The sequence below is a fragment of the Rhinatrema bivittatum genome, chromosome 9, assembly GCF_901001135.1.
Source record: "Rhinatrema bivittatum chromosome 9, aRhiBiv1.1, whole genome shotgun sequence".
Lineage (NCBI taxonomy): Eukaryota > Metazoa > Chordata > Amphibia > Gymnophiona > Rhinatrematidae > Rhinatrema > Rhinatrema bivittatum.
Window position 1 is genome coordinate 181,084,282 of NC_042623.1, and position 27,606 is coordinate 181,111,887.

A 27,606-nucleotide genomic window follows, 5' to 3' on the forward strand; every position below is an offset into this window, starting at 1 on the left:
TTTTTAAAGACAGCTATACTAACTGCACTAACCACATCCTCTGGCAACAAATTCCAGAGTTTAATTGTGTGTTGAGTAAAAAAGAACTTTCTCCGATTAGTTTTAAATGTGCCCCATGCTAATTTCATGGAGTGCCCCCTAGTCTTTCTACTATCCGAAAGAGTAAATAACCGAGTCACATCTACCCGTTCTAGACCTCTCATGATTTTAAACACCTCTATCATATCCCCCCTCAGTCGTCTCTTCTCCAAGCTGAAAAGTCCTAACCTCTTTAGTCTTTCCTCATAGGGGAGCTGTTCCATTCCCCTTATCATTTTGGTTGCCCTTCTCTGTACCTTCTCCATCGCAATTATATCTTTTTTGAGGTGCGGCGACCAGAATTGTATACTGTATTCAAGGTGCGGTCTCACCATGGAGCAATACAGAGGCATTATGACATTTTCCGTTTTATTCACCATTCCCTTCCTAATAATTCCTAACATTCTGTTTGCTTTTTTGACTGCCGCAGCACACTGAACAGACGATTTCAATGTGTTATCCACTATGACACCTAGATCTTTCTTGGGTTGTAGCACCTAATATGGAACCCAACATTGTGTAATTATAGCATGGGTTATTTTTCCCTATATGCATCACCTTGCACTTATCCACATTAAATTTCATCTGCCATTTGGTGCCCAATTTTCCAGTCTCACAAGGTCTTCCTGCAATTTATCACAATCTGCTTGTGATTTAACTACTCTGAACAATTTTGTGTCATCTGCAAATTTGATTATTTCACTCGTCATATTTCTTTCCAGATCATTTATAAATATATTGAAAAGTAAGGGTCCTAATACAGATCCCTGAGGCACTCCACTATCCACTCCCTTCCACTGAGAAAATTGTCCATTTAATCCTACTCTCTGTTTCCTGTCTTTTAGCCAGTTTGCAATCCATGAAAGGACATCGCCACCTATCCCATGACTTTTTACTTTTCCTAGAAGCCTCTCATGAGGAACTTTGTCAAACGCCTTCTGAAAATCCAAGTATACTATATCTACCGGTTCACCTTTATCCACATGTTTAACTCCTTCTTCAAAAAAGTGAAGCAGATTTGTGAGGCAAGACTTGCCCTGGGTAAAGCCATGCTGACTTTGTTCCATTAAACCATGTCTTTCTATATGTTCTGTGATTTTGATGTTTAGAACACTTTCCACTATTTTTCCTGGCTCTGAAGTCAGGCTAACCGGTCTGTAGTTTCCCGGATCGCCCCTGGAGCCCTTTTTAAATATTGGGGTTACATTTGCTATCCTCCAGTCTTCAGGTACAATGGATGCTTTTAATGATAAGTTACAAATTTTTACTAATAGGTCTGAAATTTCATTTTTTAGTTCCTTCAGAACTCTGGGGTGTATACCATCCGGTCCTGGTGATTTACTATTCTTCAGTTTGTTAATCAGGCTTACCACATCTTCTAGGTTCACAGTGATTTGATTCAGTCCATCTGAATCATTACCCATGAAAACCTTCTCCATTACGGGTACCTCCCCAACATCCTCTTCAGTAAACACTGATGCAAAGAAATCATTTAATCTTTCCGTGATGGCCTTATCTTCTCTAAGTGCCCCTTTAACCCCTCAATCATCTAACGGTCCAACTGACTCCCTCAGTCTTTCTGCTTCGGAGGAGACCAGGGTGTCCCTGGTCTCCGCAGCATGGAGGTCAGGCGCAGAGTAATGTGGGCAGCTGGATCCTCTTGGCCTTATTGTCTGGGAGGTGTGACATTTGTGGCATTCTGCACTAACTCGGAAGTTATCCGGCTACCTTTGCTTAATTATCTGGCTAAATGCCTCAGGATGTTGACCTCTAAGTCTCAACTTAACTGAAAGTAAGAAATCTGTGGTGGGAACTGGAGGCGGCAGCTGGTTTGATCTCAGTTCTGTTGCCTCCAGATGTGGACGTTGCGTTTATCGGTTTTAACTGCACGAGGAAGGACAAATCATACAACCCTCTGTTTTCCTCTCTCTCCAGGTTCCCGGCAGTGGCTGGAATCTGAGATCGTCCTCCCTTCAGGGCCTGGAGCCAGTGACCAGCTGTGTGCCTCACTGCCACTCGCAGGAAGTCTGCCGTCTCTGTCGGCTCTCGGTGGGGGAATACGTCATTGTACCATCCACGTATGTGCCTGATCAGGAGGGGGATTTCACGCTCACTGTACTAACCAAGAAAGGCACTGGTGCAACCTTTGGGTGAGTGCCTAAGCCCTGTCTTATTCTGCCATATTAGCTTACCTGTATTTACACTTTCCACGTCTCTGGAACATGCTTATTTCTGTTCTAGGCTAGTTATACATTGAAGTATCTTTTGGTTACTTCCGACTTTAGCCCTTATCCCCCTGCCTTGGTTGTAATAATAATGACCCTGTACCTTCCATGCTGCTGTCAGATGCAGGATAATGTGGATGACCTTGAGCGCCTTGGCTCTGCTGTCAGATGCAGAGTGATGTGGATGACCTTGAGCGCCTTGGCTGTGCTGTCAGATGCAGGATAATGTGGATGACCCTGGTCTCCTCAGCATGGAGGTCAGGCGCAGAGTAATGTGGGCAGCTGGATCCTCTTGGCCTTATTATTTGGGAGGTGTGACACTTGTGGCATTCTGCACTAAGCTGGAGGGTTTTGTTCACCCAAACCAGCCTTGTTTTCTCTAATAGCAAGCTTCAGGAAATCAAATGGCCAAACATTTATTTATGTTTTTCTGAAATGTGATGGATTAATCTGCTTTGCTTTCTGATATAAAACAGTTCTTGTGCCTTTTTGATTTTAAAGGAAACCCATTCAGAGTCAGGAAAAGCTGGGACAGATCTTACAAGAGGTAGGTGTGCAGATGTTACCAGAGATGCACTGGAGGAAAAAAACAACAATCTCACTCAGGTTAGAAGCCTTCCACTTGCTTTTTATCATACGCCCAGTGCAGGCCCAGTTTTAGGCATAGGCAACTGTATCCAGAACCAAACTTTCATAAACCCAGAGTGACTCCCCTGCCCTACTGCTTTTCCTGGCCCTGGGGCAGCCGCATCTCCTCCTTGTAGCACGTTCGGCTCTCGTGCGCTAACAGGCCCGATTGTGCCCAGCCCCTCGCATGGAATTTCATGGTAAGAAGAAAGCTATACAAGAGGAAGGGGCGGGGCCTGCTGGCACACGAGAGTGCCCAGGGGCTGCGCGGAATTTGCTGCTGATGCGAGGCCTCGGCTAACTCTGAAGTGAGGGGAGGACCTAGGCAGGGCGAAGCTTTGTGAAGGGTGCCGCTCCCTCCGTTTCAGACTGATTCCTGATCCCATGTGGATCTGATGCTGGTTTAAATTTGTTTTTCCTGCTCAAACCCCAGATCAGTCCAGACTCCTGGGGTTTGCCTCCCGGCCAGCAGATGGAGACAGAGAAGAAAAGCTTTACTGACACTGTGTTTGCAGTCCTCAGTTGATAGGTCTCTGGTGGTGGGGGGGGGCACATACTCCCTGGTTAAGGTGGATGAGCAAGGGGGTTGGTGACCCTTGGTGTGGCTCGTCCTTGGACACTGAGAGGTGGTTCTGTTCCCTTAATCCCCCAGAGAACCCTCAGGAGCCAGCAGCCGCTCTACAGCATTCAGGAAAGTACTCTGTGTTGGTTTTTATCTGTAAAGTTAAAAATTAAATAAATAATAATAAAAAAAAAAGCTGACAGGCAGCTTGGAGAGAGATTCTAGACTTTGGCAGGCCCTGTGAATGATCCGTGATCACACCGGACGCAGGTGAGAGCCGGCGGTAGCTTGGGGTCCCAGCGTTGACAGAGACCACTGTGTCTAGCAAGAGATGACACGTTTGGGTTATGTATGGCGCCGGTCTAGGATTGTGGTAAGGTCTGCTGCTCGTGCTGGAATACGCTTGCTCATCTGTGCGGGTTTCTGTGCACGCTGCATCTCCGGGGGGAGAAGGCACTCGGACGGTATAATGTTCCATTTCAGCGCATGAAGTTTAGGCGCGTAATAGTGCTGACTCCAGTTTGGCATGTAAAAGGCCATTGTGATCATTGGGAGCCGCCGCAGATTCTTTTTCCCTTGAGCGCGGGAACGGCGGCCATCTTGCCTCCATTTGCAGCAGCGCGAGTGCCTCCAGGGGAGGCAAGTTAATTCCCTACCTCTTATTGCTGGCTGTGCAGAGCTCCGTGGTGAGGCAGGAAGCCTCTGAAGATGAGGCCTGGATGCATGAGGATTCTGGGGATTCTCAGATTTTTATGGTACGATTACAGAGCTTATCTGGCTAAAATAAGCAACAGGGGAGCAACGGGCTAGTACCCAAGGTCAGCGGCAAGGTGATGCACGACCTGTAAAACAGCCCAGGGTGACCAGTCAGAAGGCATCGGCTAACATCTAGAGGATGCTCGGTTTAGGTGGGCAGCAGGGTGGCCCTATAGAGGAGTCTGAGGACTCCGAAAACAATGATGGGTCGACGGATGAGTCACTGGGGATGGAGTCCACTCAGGACACTTTAGATCCAGAGCAGGTGCCAGTGGTCGAAGGGGACGACCCCTAAACTGGTTCGACGGTTTTGCATGGAGCTAGGCATTTGGCTTCCTCAGGAAGAGTCTGACCAGGAAAGAGCGTCATAGACGGCTTGAGAAGTCTGACTAGAGCCTTTCCTATCCACAAGTCAGTAAAGAAGTTGGTCGTCAGGTTATGGGACACCCTGGAGCCCGGTCTGAGAGATGAACTTGCAGTGGCGAAGTGATTCCTGTTACCAGAGGAAACGCTCACATTTATTTTTTTTTGATGCTTCTGAAGATAAATGCCTCTGTCTCAGCAGTGACCAAGAAAAAAAAAAAACCAACCCACCATTACAGTGACAGGGGCCGCCGAGCTGAAAGATAAACGAGCAAATGCAGGAAGTTCTCCTCAAGAGGGTTTTTGAGGTTTTTTGCAGTATGCCGAGAAATTATTTGCGCTGGATTTAGTAGTTTTACAAGAGACGGAGATGTTTTCTTTATCCTCCATGAAACAGGCAGAGCACTTGGAGGCAGCGGCGGCCTATGTGGCGAATGCATTGTATGACTTGATTAGGACCTCATCCTGAATTATGTCAGCAGGTTTGACCGGGTGGCTGCTATGGTTAAGAAACTGCTCTGCAGATGTTTGGTCAAAGTCTGTTAGGAGCCCTCCTGCTCAAGGACAAGCTATTGTTCGGGGAGGACTGAGAGCAGCTGGTGAGAGCAGCTGGTGAAGCATCTGGGAGAGTCCAAGGGGGCAATAAATTGCTAGAGGACAAGCCAAAGGGGGGAAAGAGATCCTTTCCAACCCGTTGGTGTTTTACAGACTGTAGGAGATATCTGCAGAGTAGAGGTCCTTCGGCAGTACAATGGCAAAACTTGGACAGGACCCAATCCTTTCGAGGCAGATCAAATCTGACTCAAGATATCTTTGAGCAGGGAACCAGGGGAGCTAAGTCTTCTCCACTCTTTTCTCTTCTGGCTGTTCAGAGGGTGAGTAGCCTACTTTTTATGTAGAGAGGACCAGAATTGCAGCAGATCAGGGGGTCTGAGAAGTGATAAAAGATGCTATGCATTAGAATTTGCTCACCAGCCTACATTGTCTCCTCTTGCACTCCCCATGCCAAACAGGTGACATTTTGCGGCATGCTGGATGTTTGCAGCAACTAGGGACGATAGTTCTGGTTTAACACTGCACATTTTGTATTTTATTATTTTTATCCTCCTGCACTTTAACTAATTTTAATGTTCTAGTTTAGTATTTATGATTGATGCTTTATTGATTATTAAGTATTTTATATTTGTTTATGTATTGTATTTTCTTGCTTTAATTTATTGTTCAGTTATGATGGTCTTACCGAGGTGACAGTATAAAAATAAACAAACCTTATGTTCTCTAGAGGAAACAGGAAAAATGTCCGGTGGTCCCAAAAAAAGAGAGGACATTCAGTCGGATTTTGGCTTTAAAGGTGACTGCGGCCCTTGGGGCCACGGTTTTGTATGGAAATGTGGTATTTGGTCATTGCAGCAGTTTGCAAGGGATAGTTCCTGCTGTTGCTAGACCTCACAGATACCTAATTACATATCAAATTCAGTTGTGTGCTCTTCCTTGCTAGTTAGCGAAAGCACTGCGCACATTCACAAAGGTCATAGTGATTGCAGCCCTTCAGAAGGGAGGAGTGCTGGTACAGCACTCCTCCCTTCTGAAGGGCTGCAATCACTAGCTTATTGGGACTAGCTTATTGGGAGAAAAAACAGTGGACCTCTGTCAGCTGGCAGTACAACGGGTCCTAGAGATGTTGAGGTCTCTCGGCCTGGTGAAGAGCCATTTAATGCTATCCCAGTCCTTAGAGTGTCTGAGGGGGCTCAGTTTGACACCCGGATTGGAAAGATGTTTCTCATGAGGTAGGTGATGGTGAAGCTGCAGAGTCAGGTTTGCCGCCTGTTGTGACTCCAGGTGCCCAGAGTTTGGGATTATTTACAGGTCTTGGGATCTATGGCATCATCGCTAGTACTGGTTCCCTGGACATTCGTGCATATGCAGCCCTCTGAGAGCGACCCTCTCCCACTGGAACAGTTATCAAAGGAGTTTGTTTCCTCTTCTCCTCAGGAGAGTCCAAGTGGTGGCTTGGTCAGGTCAGTCTGGACCTGGGGCTGGAGATGGAAATCCAGGATTGGGCATTAGTGACCACCAATGCCAGCCTATCCAGTTGAAGAGTGTCAGGCAGAGACAGCACAAGGCATCTAGGGCTACTTTGGCTTGCTGGATTAAAGAAGTGATCACAGCAGAGTACATAGACACGGGGATGTCCTTACTAAAGTAGATTTGGGCTCGTTCCACAAGGGCACAAGGCTTCTTCATGGGCAGCTCCAGTTGGTGCTTCCACTAGAAGTGGAAATTTGTAAAGTGGTGCCCTGGTTGTCACCGGAGGCTTTTGCCTTGAATCAGGCCAGGTGGGGCAGGCCAGCGGTGAACTTCATGATGAATCCAGGACATGTGAAGACTGATCACTTTTTCAGTTGCAGAAGAGAGGTCGGATTGGAGGGCATCAACAAACTCGTTCAGCTGGGGCTGATAACATTGGTTGCTGTACATGTTTCCACCGTGGCCTCTCATAGGTCAAGTGCTGCGGTGCATCGAACTTCATCCGGGCAGGGTGATTCTGGTGGCACCTGAATGGCTGCACAGGCCATGATTTGCAAAAGTTCTTTGTCTAGTGTTAGACGGTCCAGTTCCCTTGACCCATCCGTCAGGGTTGTTGAGGTAGGGACCCATATTTTCAGACCAGGGGGATTGCTTCTGTCTAGAGGCTTGGCTTTTGAGAGGCAACGGCTCCGTTTGAAGGGTTATTCGGAGCCTCTGATTGCAACTTTGCTTCAGGCAGGGAAGCCTTCCACTTCATTGGCTTATGTCAGAGTGTGGAGAGTGTTTGAAGCGAGGTCTTTGCAGAACGAGGTGCAACCTGGACATTCCACAGATTCTGGCTTTTTTGCAAAGTTGCTTGGTTTAAGGGTTTAGCCTATAATTCTCTTTGCGTTCAGGTGGCAGCCTTAGGGTCCCTTCGAGATGGGATTCAGGGGTGACCGTTGGCATTTCATACAGACATGGTTCATTTCCTCAAAGGGGAAAAACATCTGTGTTCTCCAGTTCAGAAGGTTTGTCCACTTGGAATCTGAATTTGGTTCTTCCATTGCGCTGTGGTCCTCTGAACTGGTTAGGAGGTCATCTTTAAAGGATTTAACCCTGAAGGTTCCTTCCTTTTTGCCTAAGGTGGTTTTCTCTTTTCACGTTAACCAGGTGATCGAGCTTCCGGTCTTTCCAAATTTGTCAGCAGATGCTCCTATGGCGAGGGAGCTTCACTTATTGGATGTGTGACAAATTTATTTTGCATTATCTTAAGATGACAAATGCCTTTCGGATACCTGATCATCTTTGTCCTGTTCAGTGGAGCAAAGAAGGGAAATAAGGCTTCCAAGGGCACTATTGCATGATGGTTAAAAGAGACGATAGCCTTGGCTTACATCTGTAAGGGCTGGTCGGTGCCAGAAGGGTTGAGAGTGCATTCCACTAGGGCACAGGCAATCTCATGGTCTTCTCTTCCCTCTTTTACCAAACATTACCGCTTGGTTGTGCGAGTGCCAGAGGAGGCATCTTTTGGAGAAAGTGCATTGTGTGTGTGGGTCTTTCGAGTTCCGGCCCAGAATACAGGGGCTTGGGTACATCCCACTTGCTGGACTGATCTGGGGTATGAACAGGAAGGAATATTGGTTCTTACCTGCTAAGAACCATTCCTGAAGTACCATAGATCAGGCTAGAGACCCATCCCCATCTTTTGATAGACTTCCTCGCTTCTGGATGTTGCTGAGCTGATATGTGATATACTGAGATTAATGAGAAGTGTACATAGTTTGGTATGTGCTTTGTGTTAAGTTAAGGGGGCCTAGTTTTCAGGGGGCTCCAACTTTGTCTGTGTCGCCCAAGGTTTATTGGGGTTTGTTCAGGTAGATATCTTTGCTTGGGTACAGGTGGCACTCACTGGTTAGGTAGCAGTGCCTCAAGGTTTTGTTCTCTGCCTCCATCTGCTGGTAGGGATGCATAAATCTACTTGTCTGAGAAGTGAGGCAGCTGAGAGTTGTATGCAGATGAACTACAACTTTTAGAGACGATAAGAGTGTACAAATGTCGTCTGTCCCTCTCTGTGCCTACTACTCCACTATCCTTTACTACTTCTTCCTTCCATACTAGGTCACTTTTACGGCTGTGATGGGACGATAGTGTGGCATGCTGAACGGAGGAGAGTCCCCACGAAACAGAGCACGCTGTCTGTCAGCATTATTGGAAGGGAGTTATTGGTTCGTCAGCTGTGAAAGTACATCAGGATGTTGGCTGTGACCGGTGTGGAGCTTGTGGCCTTCAGCCAGTCAGGACGTGAACACACACTCACTCTCTCTCACACTCACTCTCACTCACACTCTCCCTGTGCTGTTTCCGTAGTGCAGAAGAGACTTGAGCTGTGCTGTAGTGCCTACAGAGATTCAGCTGCTTTTTCTGCTCAGCCTTCCCTAGACATCTGTTGAATGAGAAGTCTGGATCTGTGCATTTCTGACACAGATACACACGATCTGCTCCCCTTGAAATTTTAGATGAAGAACTCATTAAAGAAATAAATAAATTGTTCTTTTAAAATGTGGCAGCTTGAATTGAGGAAGAATGAGCATTGCTCTTGACACTATGAACTTTGGAAATGATGGCTGGGGGCCTGGAGTTTTCCTCGAAAGCAGACTGCTCCATCCAGACTCACCTGCACATGCGAGTGTGGCCAGTGGTACTCTCAGCTCTGCAGCTCTCTGGAATGTGGCTGTGATGGCTGAATTCATCAGGACTCTGCATTTCCCCTTATGCTGTCTGTGAAAAATTAATGGAGAAAACTTCAGGGTAGAACTTCTGTACATGTTTTATTTAAAAAATAAAAACAGGCAGTTGGATGGGAAAAAAACAAGGTAAATAGAGTGCTGCTGAATATACTCTGCCACATTATAGCTCATTTTATGGATGCTTGGTTTTAACCTTTTCAGTTATTTTAGTTCTGTGATTTGTCAGAATTATGTATGTTAGATCCTTGTATTTGAGGCATATAAATTACTTATCCAGCTCTTTTTTTTTTTTTATCTGGCTAACTTTAGGACAGCCGAATGGAAGTCTTACAATTGTTCGCCTAAGCTGGATAACACTCAATCCTTTTTCCTTTTGCTTAACCAGTCGGTAGCGTCTGGGTTTAGTCCCATTACTCTGTTCTTTTTTTAATGACCTCACGAGTATGTATCCTGAGCACAGAACTGCTGTAGTCTGCATTCTCCGTCTCCAGCTCCTGCAGAGACAGTGGAGCTTAGGCACGCCCTTAGATGATTTTAAGAGAGGAGTAAGGGGTGTATATTAATGGTATTTGAACTGGCAATGCTGATTGTAACTGAGGCACTTTTTTTTTTTTTTGCACCCTGGGCACTGGCACAACCAGGAGAGGGCGGATGCTGCCTGGCTGGCGCTCAGGGTGAGATTCAACGCCCAAGGTTCTTACCCGAGGGAGGTGAGTGTGGCTGAGGCCTTGAATTGTGGGATGTGCAGGCCCAGTATTAAATAAATGTTAGCATTTTTTATTTCTACCCTCCCTGTGTTTGGCGAGGCCTCCGTGTGTAGCTTGAATTGTAGGATGGGTGGCAGGTGCAGGCAGGCCCAGCATTAAATACTGTAGTGTATATAGAAATGGTTGCATTTATTATTTCTGTCGCCAGGTGGAGGTGTTTGAAAAAGAGGGCCAGGCATCTGTGGCAGGAGGAAAAGGAGTGGCTCCTGGCCCTCCGCACCAGACGTGGGCAGCCGGATGATGAGTATATTAGGAGTTATAGACGATTATTACACCGCCTAAATGGACAGTATAGAGGTTCATGCTCGCGCTTGTTCATTTACTTGGCTTCCCATCAATACAATAGTTTTGAGTGGAGATAATAAGGTTTATTTGTGTGTTGTGTATTATCCATCTTTCCTTCCATCTTTCTTTTTTCCCAACATCTTTTGCTATTACTGATTTCAGACACCTTCAGTTCTGACAACGAGGAAGAGGAGGCGATGATGAAGGAGGAGGAGCCGGAAGGGCCACCCCCAACACCACCAACCCCCATTCCCTTCCCCGTGTCCCGGAGGAATGAGGAGGAATTCGTCATTGATGACGAGGAGCCCTCCATCGATGCCCTTATTGGCGGCCATAACTTAGTCCTAATCACTCTACCCCATCCGCAACGTGTATCTCCATTAGACCCAAGGAGGCGCAACTTCGCAATCTCCATCATCAACTGCTGCAGAAACCATCCATTTCACATGACCTCTCCTAGCATGCAAAACAAAAGACTGATTCCCATCATTATCTCTCCGCTGAATCAACGCCTGGGTCTCACTCTCTTCACATTAACCCTTCTCAATGCACAATCCCTCACAAAAAAATCCCACCTCCTCTACGACTATCTCCTAGAAGCCAAACCTGAGTTGTGTGCTATCACCGAATCCTGGCTAAAACCAGAGGACACAGCTTTAATCGACCAACTTCCGATACTCACCTACGATGTCTTCTCAATCCCTAGACCTAAAAAAAGGGGGTGGTCTTCTTTTACCCGCAAAAAAGAGCTAAAATTAACCCTACACTACACAAACTCAACTTCCAACCTTGAATTTTCCATATTTAAATCCAATCTTCAAATCGGCCTCACCTATGCGCCCATCCCCGCTCATCGAGCTCATATCGAAACACATCAACACAGATGCCCCCACTATAATCCTGGGAGACTTCAACCTGCACGTTGACAAGACTCCGCTCTCTTCCAACTGCAAAACATTTCTCACCACGCTCAGTTATATGGGATTCAAACAAATCATCAACAGCCCTACTCACAAAGCAGGACACATTCTGGATTTAATCTTCTTAAATGAAGGCCTCTCTCCCTCCTCAACTCCGACTTGCTCACCAATCCCGTGGTCAGATCACAGAATGATCTCCACAGTCTTAAAAATAAATCAGTCCAATCCACAAACCTCTCATACAACCACGGTTCAATTTAGAAAATCGTGCAACACTGACAACCTCAGCCTCCAACTATCCAAAGAATTAGACCATCTCGACCTCTCAGATGCAGACGTGGCTACTTCCTCCTGGTTCAAGATCACTAATAAAGTAGCAGATCTAACGTGCCCTTTAACTACGAAAATCTTACACTCCAACCCAGACAACAGGAATAATTGGTACACCCCAGAACTGAAAGCTCTCAAGCAAGAATTAAGACGCCGGGAACATGTTTGGTGAAAAAATCCCTCTCCAGAGAACCAAGCTGCGTATAAGTCCCTCATGCACCGCTACAGGATCTCTACCCTCAGAACTAAAAGAGACTTCTACGCACAGAAAATCCACCACTTCATCTTCGACTCTAAAGCTTTATTCTCATATGTCTTGGCCCTCACCAAACCATCGCCCCCAACCATACCAGACCAAGCAGCTAGCAAGGCCACAGAGCTCGCCTCCTACTTTGAGAAAAAAATCCTCAACTTAATATCACCACTAACCTCTACCAACTACGGACAGCCTCTCCCCAGTTATTCCAACCCTTCACAAAATAGCTCAAGTCTCGAAACGTTCGAAACAACTTCCCCTTTAGAGGTGGAAACACTACTCGAGCAAATCAAGCCCTCATCCCACCCATCGGACTCGATTCCTTCAAATCTTCTCATTTCCATCCCAAAAATCATCGCCAAGCCCATCGCAGAAATCATTAACTGCTCGCTAACACAAGGCTCAGTGCCTGACACCCTTAAACTTGCCATTCTCAAACCTCTCCTAAAAAAAACCTAACCTCTCACCAACAGATCCGGCCAACTTCTGCCCTATAGCTAACCTTCCTTTCCTCTCCAAACTCTTGGAAAAAATTGTCAATAAACAACTTTCGGATTACTTGGATGAAAACAAAATCCTCGCCCCAGCTCAGTTCGTCTTCCGTAAGGCCCTAAGTACAGAAGCCCTCCTAATTTCCCTCTCAGACACTATACTCCTGAGTCTAGAGAAAAAACAACCCTGTCTTCTTGCTCTCCTGGACTTATCAGCCACGTTCGACACTGTGAATCACTCAATCCTCGTGGATCGGCTAGCGGACATCGGCATCAAGGGCACTGCACTAAGCTGGTTCAAGTCTTTCCTCTGCAACAGATTCTACAAGGTCAAAATCAACAGCAAGGAATCCCACCCTGTTAGCTCAACCAGAGGTCCCCCAAGGTTCCTCTCTCTCCCCAACTCGATTTAACCTCTGCCAGCTCCTAATAAATTTAAAACTAACTCACTACATATACGCTGACGATGTGCAAATACTCATCCCGATTAAGGACTCTCTCCACAAAACCCTCTGCTTCTGGAACAACTGCCTTCAATCTATTAACCACCTTCTCACAAGCCTCAACCTAGTCCTTAACACCAATAAAACAGGACTCCTCATCTCCATGCATGACACTAAAACAGTCCCCAACAACCAGCTCACCACTCCACCTATCTTCTTCGCCCATGTAAGAAACCTCGGTGTCATCATGGACAACTAACTGAATCTCAAAAAATTTGTCAATAACACCACAAAAGACTGTTTGTTTTTTCAAGCTACAAGTCCTAAAACGCCTGAGACCCCTTCTACATTTCCAAGATTTTCGCTCTGTTCTTCAAACCATCATTTTTTTTGAAAATAGATTACTGCAATTTGCTTCTGCTCGGCCTACCAGCCAATACCATCAAACCCCTGCAGATGCTGCAGAACGCTACGGTGAGGATTTTAACCAAGACCACCAAAAGAGAGCACATTACACCCATTCTGTGTAACCTTCATTGGCTTCCAATTAAATTCCGTATCCAGTATAAAGTGCTTATGATCATACCCAAAGCCATACACAACCTCACCCCCGCGGATCAAAATATCCCCTTTCGTCTACCCAACTCCACCAGACCTGCATATAGAGACACTCTTTACTCCCCCTCCCTCTTGAAACGAGCCCTCTCCTCTGCTCGCCCTCCACATTGTAATGCTCTCCCCCCAGACCTCCGGCAAGAAAGATCTTTGACCACCTTTTAAAAAAAAAAAAAAAAAAGGACTCAAAACCTGACTATTCACTCAAGCCTTTCAGTAAATTCTTAAGTTCCATCAGCCTTTCCTAGTACAACAGGAATTACCTGCTCGGTCAAGCTTTCCGAACTTCTAACCAGACTCTACCTCGCAGACAGATCTTGCTTCTGTCAAGTTTTTCAGTCTCGTTCTTCCATCCTGTTTTTCATGCAAGTTCTTTCAATCAAGTATCTTATTATCTGAGTTTTTATATGTTTAGACCTGATTGCAGGTCCTATATCCTGGTTTAATGTAAGGCTGGTTTATAACAGGAAGCCCGTACCATCCATATGTTATTTTTGATCCCAGTTCCTGTAACCCTGTTTGATGTAAGGCTCTCGTTTTATGCTTCACTCGTTTTGCTGTAAACCGATATATGTACTGTTTGCACATGAATGTCAGTATAGAAAAGTTCAAAATAAATAAGTAGGAGCAGTTAGTCCAGGTGTCGTTTATAAGGCAGCAACATCGATAACTTTAAGTCTGTTTGTCAGACATTATCGATTGGATGTTTATGCAAGACCAGATGCAGTTTTTGGAGCAACTGTCTAGAAAAGAGGGTTTAGAATCTACCCTCCCCTAAATAAATGGGTTTTGATACTTCCCATAGATTTCTAACTGGTAGAGCAGGACCAGGAAAGAGAAATTGACTTAGCTGTTCATTTCCTTTCCTTTATTTCTGTTACACCAGTCGGGGAAACCCAAACCTTAAATGTTTGTACGTTACTCTGTAACTAGACATTAATGATATTTAGACAATATTTATAATCTAAGAATTGTCAAGTAGTGTTAAGCAGATACCATGAAGTAAGAGAATTTTGTCTTAAAGAATGTTGTATTCATATAAAAAACAAAAAAAAATGAGTGTTAAAATTGAGTGGGGAAGCCTTGAAATTTTTAGGTTAGTTGGATTTATAATTATGTATTATTCTAGTATAGTTTATTCCTTTGAAGAGTTGGCAGTAGCACACTGACTATCCTGGTTCTTTGCTTGGTATATGTACTAGTGATGTCATTAAAAAGTGCTCTGCCTGATGGGACTTAAACCCATACTCTCCTGACTAGTGGAGCAGAAGTAAAGGAAATGAAATGAACAGGTAAGTCATAATTTCTCCACATTGGCTGATCTAGCCAGATAAACAGCAAAAACGTGGTTCTGCCCTGGAGCCCCCATCCCATCTCTCACTAGGCGAGCTAAAAGATTTAGCTGGCTGAATGGCGGCCATTGACCGTCCCTAGATATTCGACAGTGCTAGGTAACCAACCATAACCTGCTAAACGGTGCTGAATATCTGGCCCTTAAATACCCCCTTTTATTTTCTTCCAATTAAGTGGTGTAGCCTTTTTGTGTGTGAAGAAGGGTGGGAGTTTAGGTGAACATGTGGAAATGGGAGTTCTCTTTAGTTGCTGATTTTTCCAAATTGTATTTAATCCCTTTCTGGGGATTGCTATGATTCTGGGGTCTGAGGTCCTCTCTACCTCAGCAGTAAAGAAGTGGTTACCCAGCTGCTAATGCCCCCAAACATACCTCATCTGATCCTTGGAATGTAAATGTGGGGGGTGGGAAATCACCTGCTTGGAAAAACTATTTTTTAAGGGTGGAATTTGAGTCCTACAATAAAATGCTGAAAGCATAGGAAAGTGATATACCATTTTTGTTTTTTTTCCTACTGCGATTTGGTAAGGACTTACTTTCTGGATGTTTTCTCTCAGGCATGAGCATCTTCAATTTTTAATGATTGTTGTGATTACTGATAAGATTATATTGTTTGCCTTTTTAAATAAACTACTATTTATAAACCGTCTACAACATCAGGATCAGAAAAATAGTGCTGCATCCCGTTCAACTCTGGAAGAGGAGCTGATAGATTGAACAATTGAGAGAAAGCAGATCGTAGTCGCAAATAATTAGCATGCATAGGAGCAGGGAGGTCATAATCTGAACTCAGGGATTCGAAAGTTAGAAATTTCCCATCTTCCCAGAGCTGTGCTAAGCTAACCAAGTCAGATTCACTCCATTCTTTCAGCCCAGGAGCAAAAGCAAGGCCCAAAACTGTAGTATTACCATAAATAGGGCCCATTATAGAGACCGCTTCTCTAGACAGACCCAAATAACCCCTAACTTATCCCCAAACCCGCAACATATGAACGAGCAAAGGACTATTCCTAGTTATTCTGCGAATCGGGGAATCCGGGAGCACAAAGGGGAGCAGAGTGAGGTCCATCTTGTCAGATTGAGATTGTTCCAGGGACTGCAAGACTGCACCAATATGCCGAAACCATACCTTGAGCAGCAGTAAATGGGCAGCCCAATAGTATATCCTCAGATTGGGAAGGGCCATCCCCCCCCCCCCCCCCGCCACTGTTTCTTAGGAAGCCACAACTGACCAAGCTTAATTCGTGGTCTTTTATACCTCCAAACAAATTTTGAGGATAGACTATGTAGATTTTCTAAAACCCTAACAGGGGTTTCACAGGGAACAGGTTGGAAGCAGTATAAGAATCAGGGTAAAATACTCATTTTCATTACATTTTATATTCCCCGCCCAGGAGATGGGTGGATTTACCAGTTTCTTCAAGTTCTGGCATACCTCAGCCAGCAGTCTTTCATAGTTATGGGCATAGAGTTGCCTGAGGTCCCTTGGAATATAATTGCCCAGACAATCCGGGACAATGTTTCGTGTTCAAATAGGAAAAAATTCTGACTTATCATAGTTAACTTTATACCCAGAGAGACCCAAACTGCTGGAGAATGTCCAGTGCAAGGCCCGATAGTCACAGATTGGACAAAAAGAGCAAAGCATCTGCGTGGAGATGATGAAACCCATAATGTCCCACTGTTGTCGGATCAGAGTGGCCGGGGGCTCAATGGCCAGGTCAAAAAGTAGCAGAGAGGTGCACCCTTGCCTAGTTCCACAATGTACAGAAAAAAAGGAGACAATACCCCATTAAGCAAGAGCCTAGCTTTAGGAGCTTCATACATAGCACTCACCCACCGCACAAACCTATCCAGGAAACCCACTCTCCAAAGAACAGAAAAAAGAAATGGCCAGGAAATACGACCAAATGCCTTTTCTGCATCTAAAGAGATAGTAACGCCGGTTTTCCCCAGTTTCTGTGAAAGATGAATAATATTGAATAAATGTTTAGTATTAGCAGTGGATACACATCCCTTGATAAATCCTGTCTGATCAGGATGGACCAAGAAAGGGAGGAGACTGTCCACACAAAGTTGCAGAATCTTACTGAGTATCTTTAAGTCAGAATTCAACAATAAAATTGGATGGTAGGATCCACGATCAGTTGGATCCTTACCTTGTTTATGAAGAAGGGAGATGATAGCCTCACCCAGACCCCCCAAAGAAGAGTCCATCAGTCCAGTATTATTGTTTAGAGACATCAAAAAGGGGGCAATATCCTCCAGGCATTTCTTGTAAAAATCCACATGGAAACCATCGGGTCCCGGGCACTTTTCTGCCGGGAGGGCCTGGATTGCCATCTAGATTTCCAAGAGTAATAGATTTTTCCAGCATTTCTTTCTGGGCCTCACCCAACTCAGAAAGGTCTGGATGACCCCTACATCCTGCCCATCAGAACCCAAATATAGATTGGAGATGTACTTCACCATTAAACGCTCAAGCTTACATGGGTCAGATGTCAACGAGCTGTTTGGGGTATGTAAGACTATGATGTGTGATTTTTCCCTTGCCTCTTTTTGTGCTCTGTCTAACAAAGACCCCGCCCTGTCACCATGTTCATAATAATTTACCCTGGGTAAACTTCGGAGCTTGCTCAAGTTTAGCTGTTTTGAAAGAGCAAAGCTCCTGTCTGGCCCATTCCAATTTATGATAGGTAGCTCTCTTACAATCCCGTTTATGTTGAGCCTCCAACTGAGCAATATCATCCAACTACAAAGCAAATTTTTGTGTCTCTTTTTTTCTGAAGGAAGCTGGTATAGCTGATTATTTTGCCTTTAAGATAGGCTTTGAAAGCTTCCCAGCAAAGAAGCGGCAAATAATCGCCTTCAGGGTTATGTTAATTAAATTATTGCACTGTCTTTTTAGCCAAATCTAGAAAAGGCAGCTTGCCCAGCAAGGATGTGTTTAATTGCCACAGATGGGTTTGGGGCCTTTTGTCAGAGGGACTAAGCAAAAGCTTCATCGAACTATGATCAGAAATGGTACAAGCTAGGATGGCGCAATCACCTGTCCTAGCAAGAAAATTAGGTGTACATAAAAAGTAATCTAGCCCACTGTAAGATTTTTGTGGGGGAGAATAGAATGTATAATCCCTATTCATGAAATAAGAGATTGTTTGATATCTTTGAGGATATTTGCTCAAAAGCAATAACTTAGACTTTATTTTTTATCAAACAAACTCTCAGGGATGGTATCAGAAAAAGTGCTCACAATCTCACAGGCTCTTGCCCTATACAGGGCTACAACCCTTCTCATGTATCGGCACTGCTAAATCGCGTCATCTACCATTTCCCTTGAGAGCGTTCAATTGTTTTTTACTTTTATCCCGTTTAACTTTTTATAGAATATAACACCCAATAAAATTTATCCTTAAAAATAACACCCCTCTATTAAGTGAGTTTGCGTGATAGAATTACTTATCTTTTTGTTTGTGTTCTCATTGTTTGTTGTACCAATATTTATATTGCGCTCGCTGTCAGCTGTCTACTATCCTCCCGCTTGCCCGACATTGACAATGTTTCGGCGCAACGAATGCGCCTGCTTCAGGGGCTTACTGCTCAATACCTAAAAAGACAAGTTTTATATTCATTGTGTTAAAATTCTTAAATTAATTTTACTATTCAAGTGATAATGCTAACAATGGTACTCACTCTTCAGCTTCGCGCTATCTCACCCGATCCTTCACGGCATTCAAATATGGCGCTTAGACGCTTTCTCTATCCTCTTACCGGAAGTTAGTGTTTATATCCTGTTGTTAATTAAAGCACCTATCAATTGGATTTCACAGATATACCGACCAATCTACCTCTTTGTTAAGACCAGCTGGCGCTACCGTGTTCAACTTAAAAATCCACTTTTGTTCGTGCTGTAATAGGCGCAGGTTTAAATCCCCTCCTCTTTCATCCGGTTCCATTACCTCCAATACCGTACACTTTAAACTTGAAAAATTATGAGATTGTTCTAAACAGTGCTGTACCAACGGGGCTTCTAATTTATTACGTTTAAGGGCACTTTTATGTTCTATCAAACGAGTTTTCAACTGTCTGGTTGTTTTCCCTACGTATAATAAACCACAAGGGCACCAAATAGTGTACACCACAAAAATGGAATTGCAAGTAGATTTTCTTATTGGTTTAAATCTTTTCAATTTATCTAGGGGTATGTTGATGTTTGAATGAGCCAGTGGGCACATCATACAGGATCCACAAGCGGAATGTCCCTCACGGCTTATTTCATTTCCAAAAGAGCTCTTGAAATGCGATCTAACTACTTGATCCTTTATATTTGTCCCTCTTTTGAAAGCGACCATAGGTCGTGACTCGAAGACTGAATGTACCTGTAGGACATTCCAGTGGCGTCTGATACTGCGCGCCACCTCATTCACCCCCAGAGAATATGGTAGTACACAAGTAAGACATTGTAACTTTCGTTGTTGTTGAGGTTGTAATAAAGTTTCCCTATGATTCCATCGTGCTCTTTTACAGGCTTGTTTTATAACTTTTAAAGGATAGCCTCGGTCTAAAAATTTTTGGCACATCTCCTTAGCTCTTAATTTGTATTCTCCTGTTGTTGAACAGAGTTTCCTCAGCCTCAAAAATTGGCCAAAGGGAATGCTGTTTTTCAACGGTAATGGATGACAACTCGAATACTCTAGTAGTGTATTGCGATCTGTAGGCTTCTGATAGATCGTAAAGAAAAATTTATTTTCCTTTATTGAGATATTTATGTCCAAAAATGAAACTGTGCTTTTATGGAAAATATAAGTAAACTGTAATGCCTGTTCACGAGTATTCAACCATTGAATAAACTCTTTGAATAGAACTTCAGTGCCTCTCCACACTATGAAGATGTCATCGATAAATCGACGCCATACCAAAATATTATTTTTATAAGGAGAAACTGACAGCCACTGTGACTCAAACTGTCCCACATAAAGGCTAGCGACGCTGGGCGCCATGGTGGCGCCCATCGCTGTGCCTCCCACCTGTGGTAATCCATCCCTGTTAGCACAGGGATGGATTACCACAAGAGAATTTCGTTTTTTAAAAGTTGAACACCCTAGGGTGCCAACTTTTTACCATCTTCCAAAAATCCATAAAAATCTCAAGAATCCTCCGGGGCGCCCCATTATTTCATCGCGGGGTTCATTGTTAGAACCGCTTTCCCAATATGTGGATACATTCTTACGTCCTTTGATACCCTCTTTGCCATCGTATGTGCGAGACTCGGGCGCATTAATACAATTTTTGGAAACTCTGAGCATCCCTTTTGAAGAAGTATCTCTCGCCACAATTGACATCGTGTCCCTCTACACGAATATACCCCAGGATGGGGCCTTGCAAGTGATTCATTCGAAATTAACCACACAATCTTCCGAGATTCACCCGCCAGTTACCTTCATAGTTGATCTAGCTAGTCTAGCTTTGAAAAAAAATTTTTTTGTATTTGATAACATCTATTACCAACAGGTGGGAGGCACAGCGATGGGCGCCACCATGGCGCCCAGCGTCGCTAGCCTTTATGTGGGACAGTTTGAGTCACAGTGGCTGTCAGTTTCTCCTTATAAAAATAATATTTTGGTATGGCGTCGATTTATCGATGACATCTTCATAGTGTGGAGAGGCACTGAAGTTCTATTCAAAGAGTTTATTCAATGGTTGAATACTCGTGAACAGGCATTACAGTTTACTTATATTTTCCATAAAAGCACAGTTTCATTTTTGGACATAAATATCTCAATAAAGGAAAATAAATTTTTCTTTACGATCTATCAGAAGCCTACAGATCGCAATACACTACTAGAGTATTCGAGTTGTCATCCATTACCGTTGAAAAACAGCATTCCCTTTGGCCAATTTTTGAGGCTGAGGAAACTCTGTTCAACAACAGGAGAATACAAATTAAGAGCTAAGGAGATGTGCCAAAAATTTTTAGACCGAGGCTATCCTTTAAAAGTTATAAAACAAGCCTGTAAAAGAGCACGATGGAATCATAGGGAAACTTTATTACAACCTCAACAACAACGAAAGTTACAATGTCTTACTTGTGTACTACCATATTCTCTGGGGGTGAATGAGGTGGCGCGCAGTATCAGACGCCACTGGAATGTCCTACAGGTACATTCAGTCTTCGAGTCACGACCTATGGTCGCTTTCAAAAGAGGGACAAATATAAAGGATCAAGTAGTTAGATCGCATTTCAAGAGCTCTTTTGGAAATGAAATAAGCCGTGAGGGACATTCCGCTTGTGGATCCTGTATGATGTGCCCACTGGCTCATTCAAACATCAACATACCCCTAGATAAATTGAAAAGATTTAAACCAATAAGAAAATCTACTTGCAATTCCATTTTTGTGGTGTACACTATTTGGTGCCCTTGTGGTTTATTATACGTAGGGAAAACAACCAGACAGTTGAAAACTCGTTTGATAGAACATAAAAGTGCCCTTAAACGTAATAAATTAGAAGCCCCGTTGGTACAGCACTGTTTAGAACAATCTCATAATTTTTCAAGTTTAAAGTGTACGGTATTGGAGGTAATGGAACCGGATGAAAGAGGAGGGGATTTAAACCTGCGCCTATTACAGCACGAACAAAAGTGGATTTTTAAGTTGAACACGGTAGCGCCAGCTGGTCTTAACAAAGAGGTAGATTGGTCGGTATATCTGTGAAATCCAATTGATAGGTGCTTTAATTAACAACAGGATATAAACACTAACTTCCGGTAAGAGGATAGAGAAAGCGTCTAAGCGCCATATTTGAATGCCGTGAAGGATCGGGTGAGATAGCGCGAAGCTGAAGAGTGAGTACCATTGTTAGCATTATCACTTGAATAGTAAAATTAATTTAAGAATTTTAACACAATGAATATAAAACTTGTCTTTTTAGGTATTGAGCAGTAAGCCCCTGAAGCAGGCGCATTCGTTGCGCCGAAACATTGTCAATGTCGGGCAAGCGGGAGGATAGTAGACAGCTGACAGCGAGCGCAATATAAATATTGGTACAACAAACAATGAGAACACAAACAAAAAGATAAGTAATTCTATCACGCAAATTCACTTAATAGAGGGGTGTTATTTTTAAGGATAAATTTTATTGGGTGTTATATTCTATAAAAAGTTAAACGGGATAAAAGTAAAAAACAATTGAACGCTCTCAAGGGAAATGGTAGATGACGCGATTTAGCAGTGCCGATACATGAGAAGGGTTGTAGCCCTGTATAGGGCAAGAGCCTGTGAGATTGTGAGCACTTTTTCTGATACCATCCCTGAGAGTTTGTTTGATAAAAAATAAAGTCTAAGTTATTGCTTTTGAGCAAATATCCTCAAAGATATCAAACAATTTCTTATTTCATTAAGAATTTGAGGAAGTGAGCCATTGTTCTAAATTAATTACATTAGATTCGGAATAATCCCTATTCATCGCATGATAGTGTTGCCAAATATCTATTAGGGACAAGGAGGAAACGCGATCCCTGCAATCAAACTGATATTGAGACAAGGCAGAGCACCCTGAGGATCTATCCAACAGGGCATTCATACAAACATTCCAATCTCTTCTCCTCCCAAAACACAATTTATCATAGCCAAAGGAAACAATGATGTCCAACAATCTCCTATAGAAAACATTGTAGTCCTGATTGGGGCCATAAACATTCACTAAAACAAATTTATCATATAGAGAGCAATCAAGAATAATGCATCTACTTTCTGGATCATATAGCGACTTGTGGACTGGCAGTGGTAGGTTTTTACAAATCAACACACAAATTCCCCGACTACGGGAGTTAAAGAAGAAGTAATCACTTCCCACCCAAACAGTTTTTTTAAATTTCTCATGTTCAGCATTGGACATGTGGGTTTCCTGCAGGAGCAGAATGTGGATACCATTGTGGCTCGCCCATTGCAAAATGTGTTTCCTTTTTATGGAGGATGAGATGCCCTTAACGTTCAAGGACACAAGCTTAAAGGCAGACAGACATTAAATGAGAAGAGAAATGGCAAGCTTAGCAGGGGCCTCCGACCCAAGAAAGAGAGAGAAAAAACAAGAATTTCTCAAACCAAGGGCCAAACCAAACAGCCGAGCCCAAAGGAAAGGGGAAGATCGAGGCCAGAGCAAACACCTCTGCAGCCAAAAGACCTCCAGCAGTGACCAAGTACAGGAGTGCGAAAATAGTTTAGCAATGGAATCCATAGAGGGTGAGACGGCCCCAAGCTCCTGGCGTAGCGTAGTGAAAACCCTCTAACCACCATGGAGGATTTCGAAAGCAATGATACCTCCCCACCACCCCCTCCAATTATAAAACAAATAATCCCAAACTACCTAACCCATAAGGGTAACCCAAAAAGCACAAAACTGGAACCCACCCTGGTGGGAAACTAATCAAGACTGGGGCCCCAGCTTACAGCAACCGCACCCCATATCCCACCCCCCCTTCCCACCCAACCTTTACCAAAAAAGAAATAACATCCCACCCCAGCAACCGTGATGAAGCATCTAGACGTGCAATGGTCTGTACGGACTCCCAATAGTTCTCCATGTACCAAATCATATAACAAATGGCAACCCCGGCCCAATCACGAGAAACGGGCAGCACCCAAGTTAGACAAGCCACTCACTGAAACGAAAAGACAATAGCTGGAAAAAGGTACAAAAAATGAGTGCTTTGCAGCTAGGAGTAAAAAAAAAAAAAAAGCGTACTGGTAAAGAATATGAGAGAGGGTCCAAGCAAGCAAACCTAGCTTCATAGACACCAGCAATAGGCAGGAGACACAGACAGCATCAAGATACAGCAGGGTAACCGTATTAAAAGCTTAGCAAGAACACGAACAACTGAAAGAAAAAAGAGAACTCTGGTAGGGAACAATTCCGTTCCAGTGAGCTTGCCCGCTTCCTCCCACAGGGCGCTGCAGAATGATGGAAACCAAGTCACGTGCCCATGACACGATCATGTCGCAGCCGGCGGGTTATTGCGGTGTTTCGCTTCGGCCGGTAACTGTTCCGCTTCTTGCAGAGTTGAACAAATGGCCGCTTTGTTATCGATGGTAACTTTGAGTTCGGCAGGGTAGATCATCGCGTAGGGCAGGCCCATATTGCCAAATTCCCACTTTACTGTAACAAAGGTCTGGCACCGTTTCTGCAGCTCTGGCGAGAAATTGGCAAAGATCATTGTGTTTGCCCCTGCATATGACAAAGATCCTGCATCTCTAGCTGCAGTAAGAACATGTTGCTTATCTTGAAAATTGTGTAAGCGCACTGTCAAGGCCCTCGACAAACATCTCCAAACTGGCATGGGTGCTGTTATTCGATACGCTCAATCAATTTTAAGTGTGCCATCTTTACTCGGGATGTTAAGAACCTGGGGAAGCCAGCGCACCATGAAGGCAACAGCATCACGTCCCTCGTTTTTTTAGGAGGCCTATTCAAATGTTTCATTTTGACCCGTTTTCTAAATTGTCCGGTTTTTTTTAGCACAAAGACCTGCTGATACTCCATCTTTTCCACCTTCGCACTCAACAATGTCAGTGAGTCTTCCAGGTTGGAGATACGAGTCTCGGCCTCCTCGAGTTGTCCCAAATGATCCCGCACAGTGTCCACAAGTTGTGCAATTTTATCCACTACTACACCCAGCCTGGTGTCCAGGCGTGAGATGATTTTGGCCATAAAGACCTCCAAAAGGCCCTTGATCTTATCCCGGCCCTCCCCCGTAGCCACAGGGGTCTCATCCGACTTCTCATAGAGTATGGGCGCCATAGGCTCATCTTTCCGCTCTGGTGTTTTACCTCGCATACATTTTTTTGAGGACTTCACCCTCTACTCAGCCCACAATGACAGTAAGGGGCCTTGAGAGGAATCCTTGTTCATCATTTCAGCAGCTATTCCCTATTGGGCTAATTTTAAAATGAATGCATGTGCGCACATACATATGAGTATTGGTGCCCGAGCAAAGATATATGCTAGAATATTAAATCGTGTGCACACGTGTGCATGAATGTTTTAAAATACACCAACTGCACATACATATGCTCCTAATTTTAAGAGGTTACTCAAGCACAGCTACTGTGCATATGTAAGTGGATTTTAAAACATGCTCATGCGAGGAAAACTCAGTTTTTCTAATTAGTCCACCAGTTTGCCCAGTTAATGTCAAGATCTTCCAAATCCCTCTGGTTCTTCATCTTGCATGCCCCCCAGTTGACCCAGACCCCTCACCCTGCCCTGTAAGCCCTAAAACTCAAGATCTACAGAGTTGCTCCTCATCTGGAGCAGCAGTAAAGTTGCGCGGATAACGAGTCTATGCGTGACGCAGTCCCTTGTTTTAAAATATGGAGTTAGGCGCATAACTGTTGGCCCTGCCCTTGCTCTGCTCCTTTCCCACCCTCTTATTTTTGGCATGTGCACCGATATATACGAGCGTACTTCATGGCTTTTTAAAATCTTCATTACTCACGTGCGGCCCACATATGCACGTATGTGAGCAACGCTTTTAAAATTTACCTCTAAGTCAATTTTCGGGTGCAGTTGTTGGCTCTTTAACCCATCTATGCTAACTGCACTAACCACATCCTCTGGCAACAAATTCCAGAGCTTTATTGTGCGTTGAGTGAAAAAGAACTTTCTCCGATTAGTTTTAAATGTGACCCATGCTAACTTCAAGGAGTGCCCCCTGGTCTTTCTATTATCTGAAAGAGTAAATAACCGATTCACATCTACCTGTTCTAGACCTCTCATGATCTTAAACACCTCTATCATATCCCCCCTCAGCCGTGTCTTCTCCAAGCTGAAAAGCCCTAACCTCTTTAGTCTTTCCTCATAGGGGAGCTGTTCCATCCCTTTCATCATGTTGATTTCCCTTCTCTGAACCTTTTCCAGCGCAAATATGTTTTTGAGATACAGTGACCACAATTTCACACAGTACTCAAGATGTGGTCCTACTATTGAGCATTAGAGGGGCATTATGATATTTTCCATTTTATTCATTGTTCCTTTCCTAATAATTCCTAACATTCTAATTGCTTTTTTAACAGCTGCAGCACACAGAGGCAATGATTTCACTATATTGTCTACAATGATGCCCAGATCTTTTTCCTAGATGTAACTCCTAATATGGACCTAACATTGTGTAACTATAGCTTGGGTTACTTTTCCCTATATGCATCACCTTGCACTTGTTCACATTGAATTTCATCTGCCATATGAATGTCCAATCTTCCAGGCTCACAAGGTCTTCCTGCAATTTATCACAATCTACTTGTGATTTAACAATTCTAAATAATGTTGTATCATCTGCAAATTTGATCACCTCACTCATCATATTCCTTTCCAGATCATTTATAAATAAATTAAAAAGTACAGATCCCTGAGGCACTCCACTGTTTACCTTCCTCCCCTGAGAAAACTGACCACTTAATCCTACTCTCTATTTCCTGTCTTTTAACCAGTTTGTAATGCACGGAAGGACATCGCCACCTATCCCATGACTTTTTAGTTTTCTTAAGAGTCTCTCCTAGAGGAGTTTGTCAAATGCCCTCTGAAAATCCAAATAACTAAATCTACTGGCTCACTTTTATCCACATGTTTATTAACCCCTTCAGAAAGTGTAAAACATTGATAAGACAGGCGAAGAGAGAATTTGAAATGAAGTTGGCCATAGAGGCAAAAACTCATAATAAAAACTTTTTTAAATATATCCAAAGCAAGAAACCTGTGAGGGAGTCGGTTGGACCATTAGATGACAGAGGGGTTAAAGGGGCTCTTAGGGAAGATAAGGCCATTGCAGAAAGACTAAATGAATTCTTTGCCTCCGTGTTTACTAATGAGGATGTTGGGGAGATACCAGTTCCGGAGATGGTTTTCAGGGGTGATGACTCAGACGAACTGAACGAAATCACTGTGAACCTGGAAGATGTAGTAGGCCAGATTGACAAACTAAAGAGTAGCAAATCACCTGGACCGGATGGTATGCATCCTAGGGTTCTGAAGGAACTCAAAAATGAAATTTCTGATCTATTAGTTAAAATTTGTAACCTATCATTAAAATCATCCATTGTACCTGAAGACTGGAGGGTGGCCAATGTAACCCCAATATTTAAAAAAGGCTCCAGGGGCGATCCGGGTAATTATAGACCAGTGAGCCTGACTTCAGTACCGGGAAAAATAGTGGAAACTATTCTCAAGATCAAAATTGTAGAGCATATAGAAAGACATGATTTAATGGGTCATAGTCAACCTGGATTTACCCAAGGGAAGTCTTGCCTAACAAATCTGCTTCATTTTTTGAAGGGGTTAATAAACATGTGGATAAAGGTGAACCGGTAGATGTAGTGTATTTGGATTTTCAGAAGGCATTTGACAAAGTCCCTCATGAGAGGCTTCTACGAAAACTAAAAAGTCATGGGATAGGAGGCGATGTCCTTTCGTGGATTACAAACTGGTTAAAAGACAGGAAACAGAGAGTAGGATTAAATGATCAATATTCTCAGTGGAAAAGGGTAAACAGTGGAGTACCTCAGGGATCTGTATTGGGACCGGTGCTTTTCAATATATATATATAAATGATCTGGAAAGGAATACGACGAGTGAGGTTATCAAATTTGCGGATGATACAAAATTATTCAGAGTAGTTAAATCACAGGCAGACTGTGATACATTACAGGAGGACCTTGCAAGACTGGAAGATTGGGCATCCAAATGGCAGATGAAATTTAATGTGGACAAGTGCAAGGTGTTGCACATAG

The 27,606-nt window shown here is 43.7% G+C and overlaps 1 protein-coding gene across 14 annotated transcripts in view; it reads left to right on the plus strand.

Moving 5' to 3' along the window:
* Positions 1-13,683, plus strand: part of CAPN10 (calpain 10) — a 44,912-nt gene extending 31,229 nt beyond the window's left edge. For 9 of the 14 annotated variants that reach the window (XR_003858571.1, XR_003858575.1, XR_003858574.1 and 6 more), the window contains 4 exons: positions 2,014-2,228; positions 2,805-2,850; positions 8,740-9,494; positions 10,010-13,683. Coding sequence is in view for 2 of the 14 variants with exons in the window: in XM_029615389.1 (XP_029471249.1) it covers positions 2,014-2,228; positions 2,805-2,850; positions 8,740-8,769 (291 nt within the window). In the remaining 12 variants the exon portion in view is untranslated. Of the gene's footprint in view, positions 1-2,013; positions 2,229-2,804; positions 2,851-4,604; positions 6,131-8,739; positions 9,587-10,009 lie in introns of those variants that run through there. The other 5 variants (XR_003858566.1, XR_003858568.1, XR_003858567.1 and 2 more) reach the window with 5 other exon arrangements.
* Positions 13,684-27,606: the final 13,923 nt, after the last annotated feature.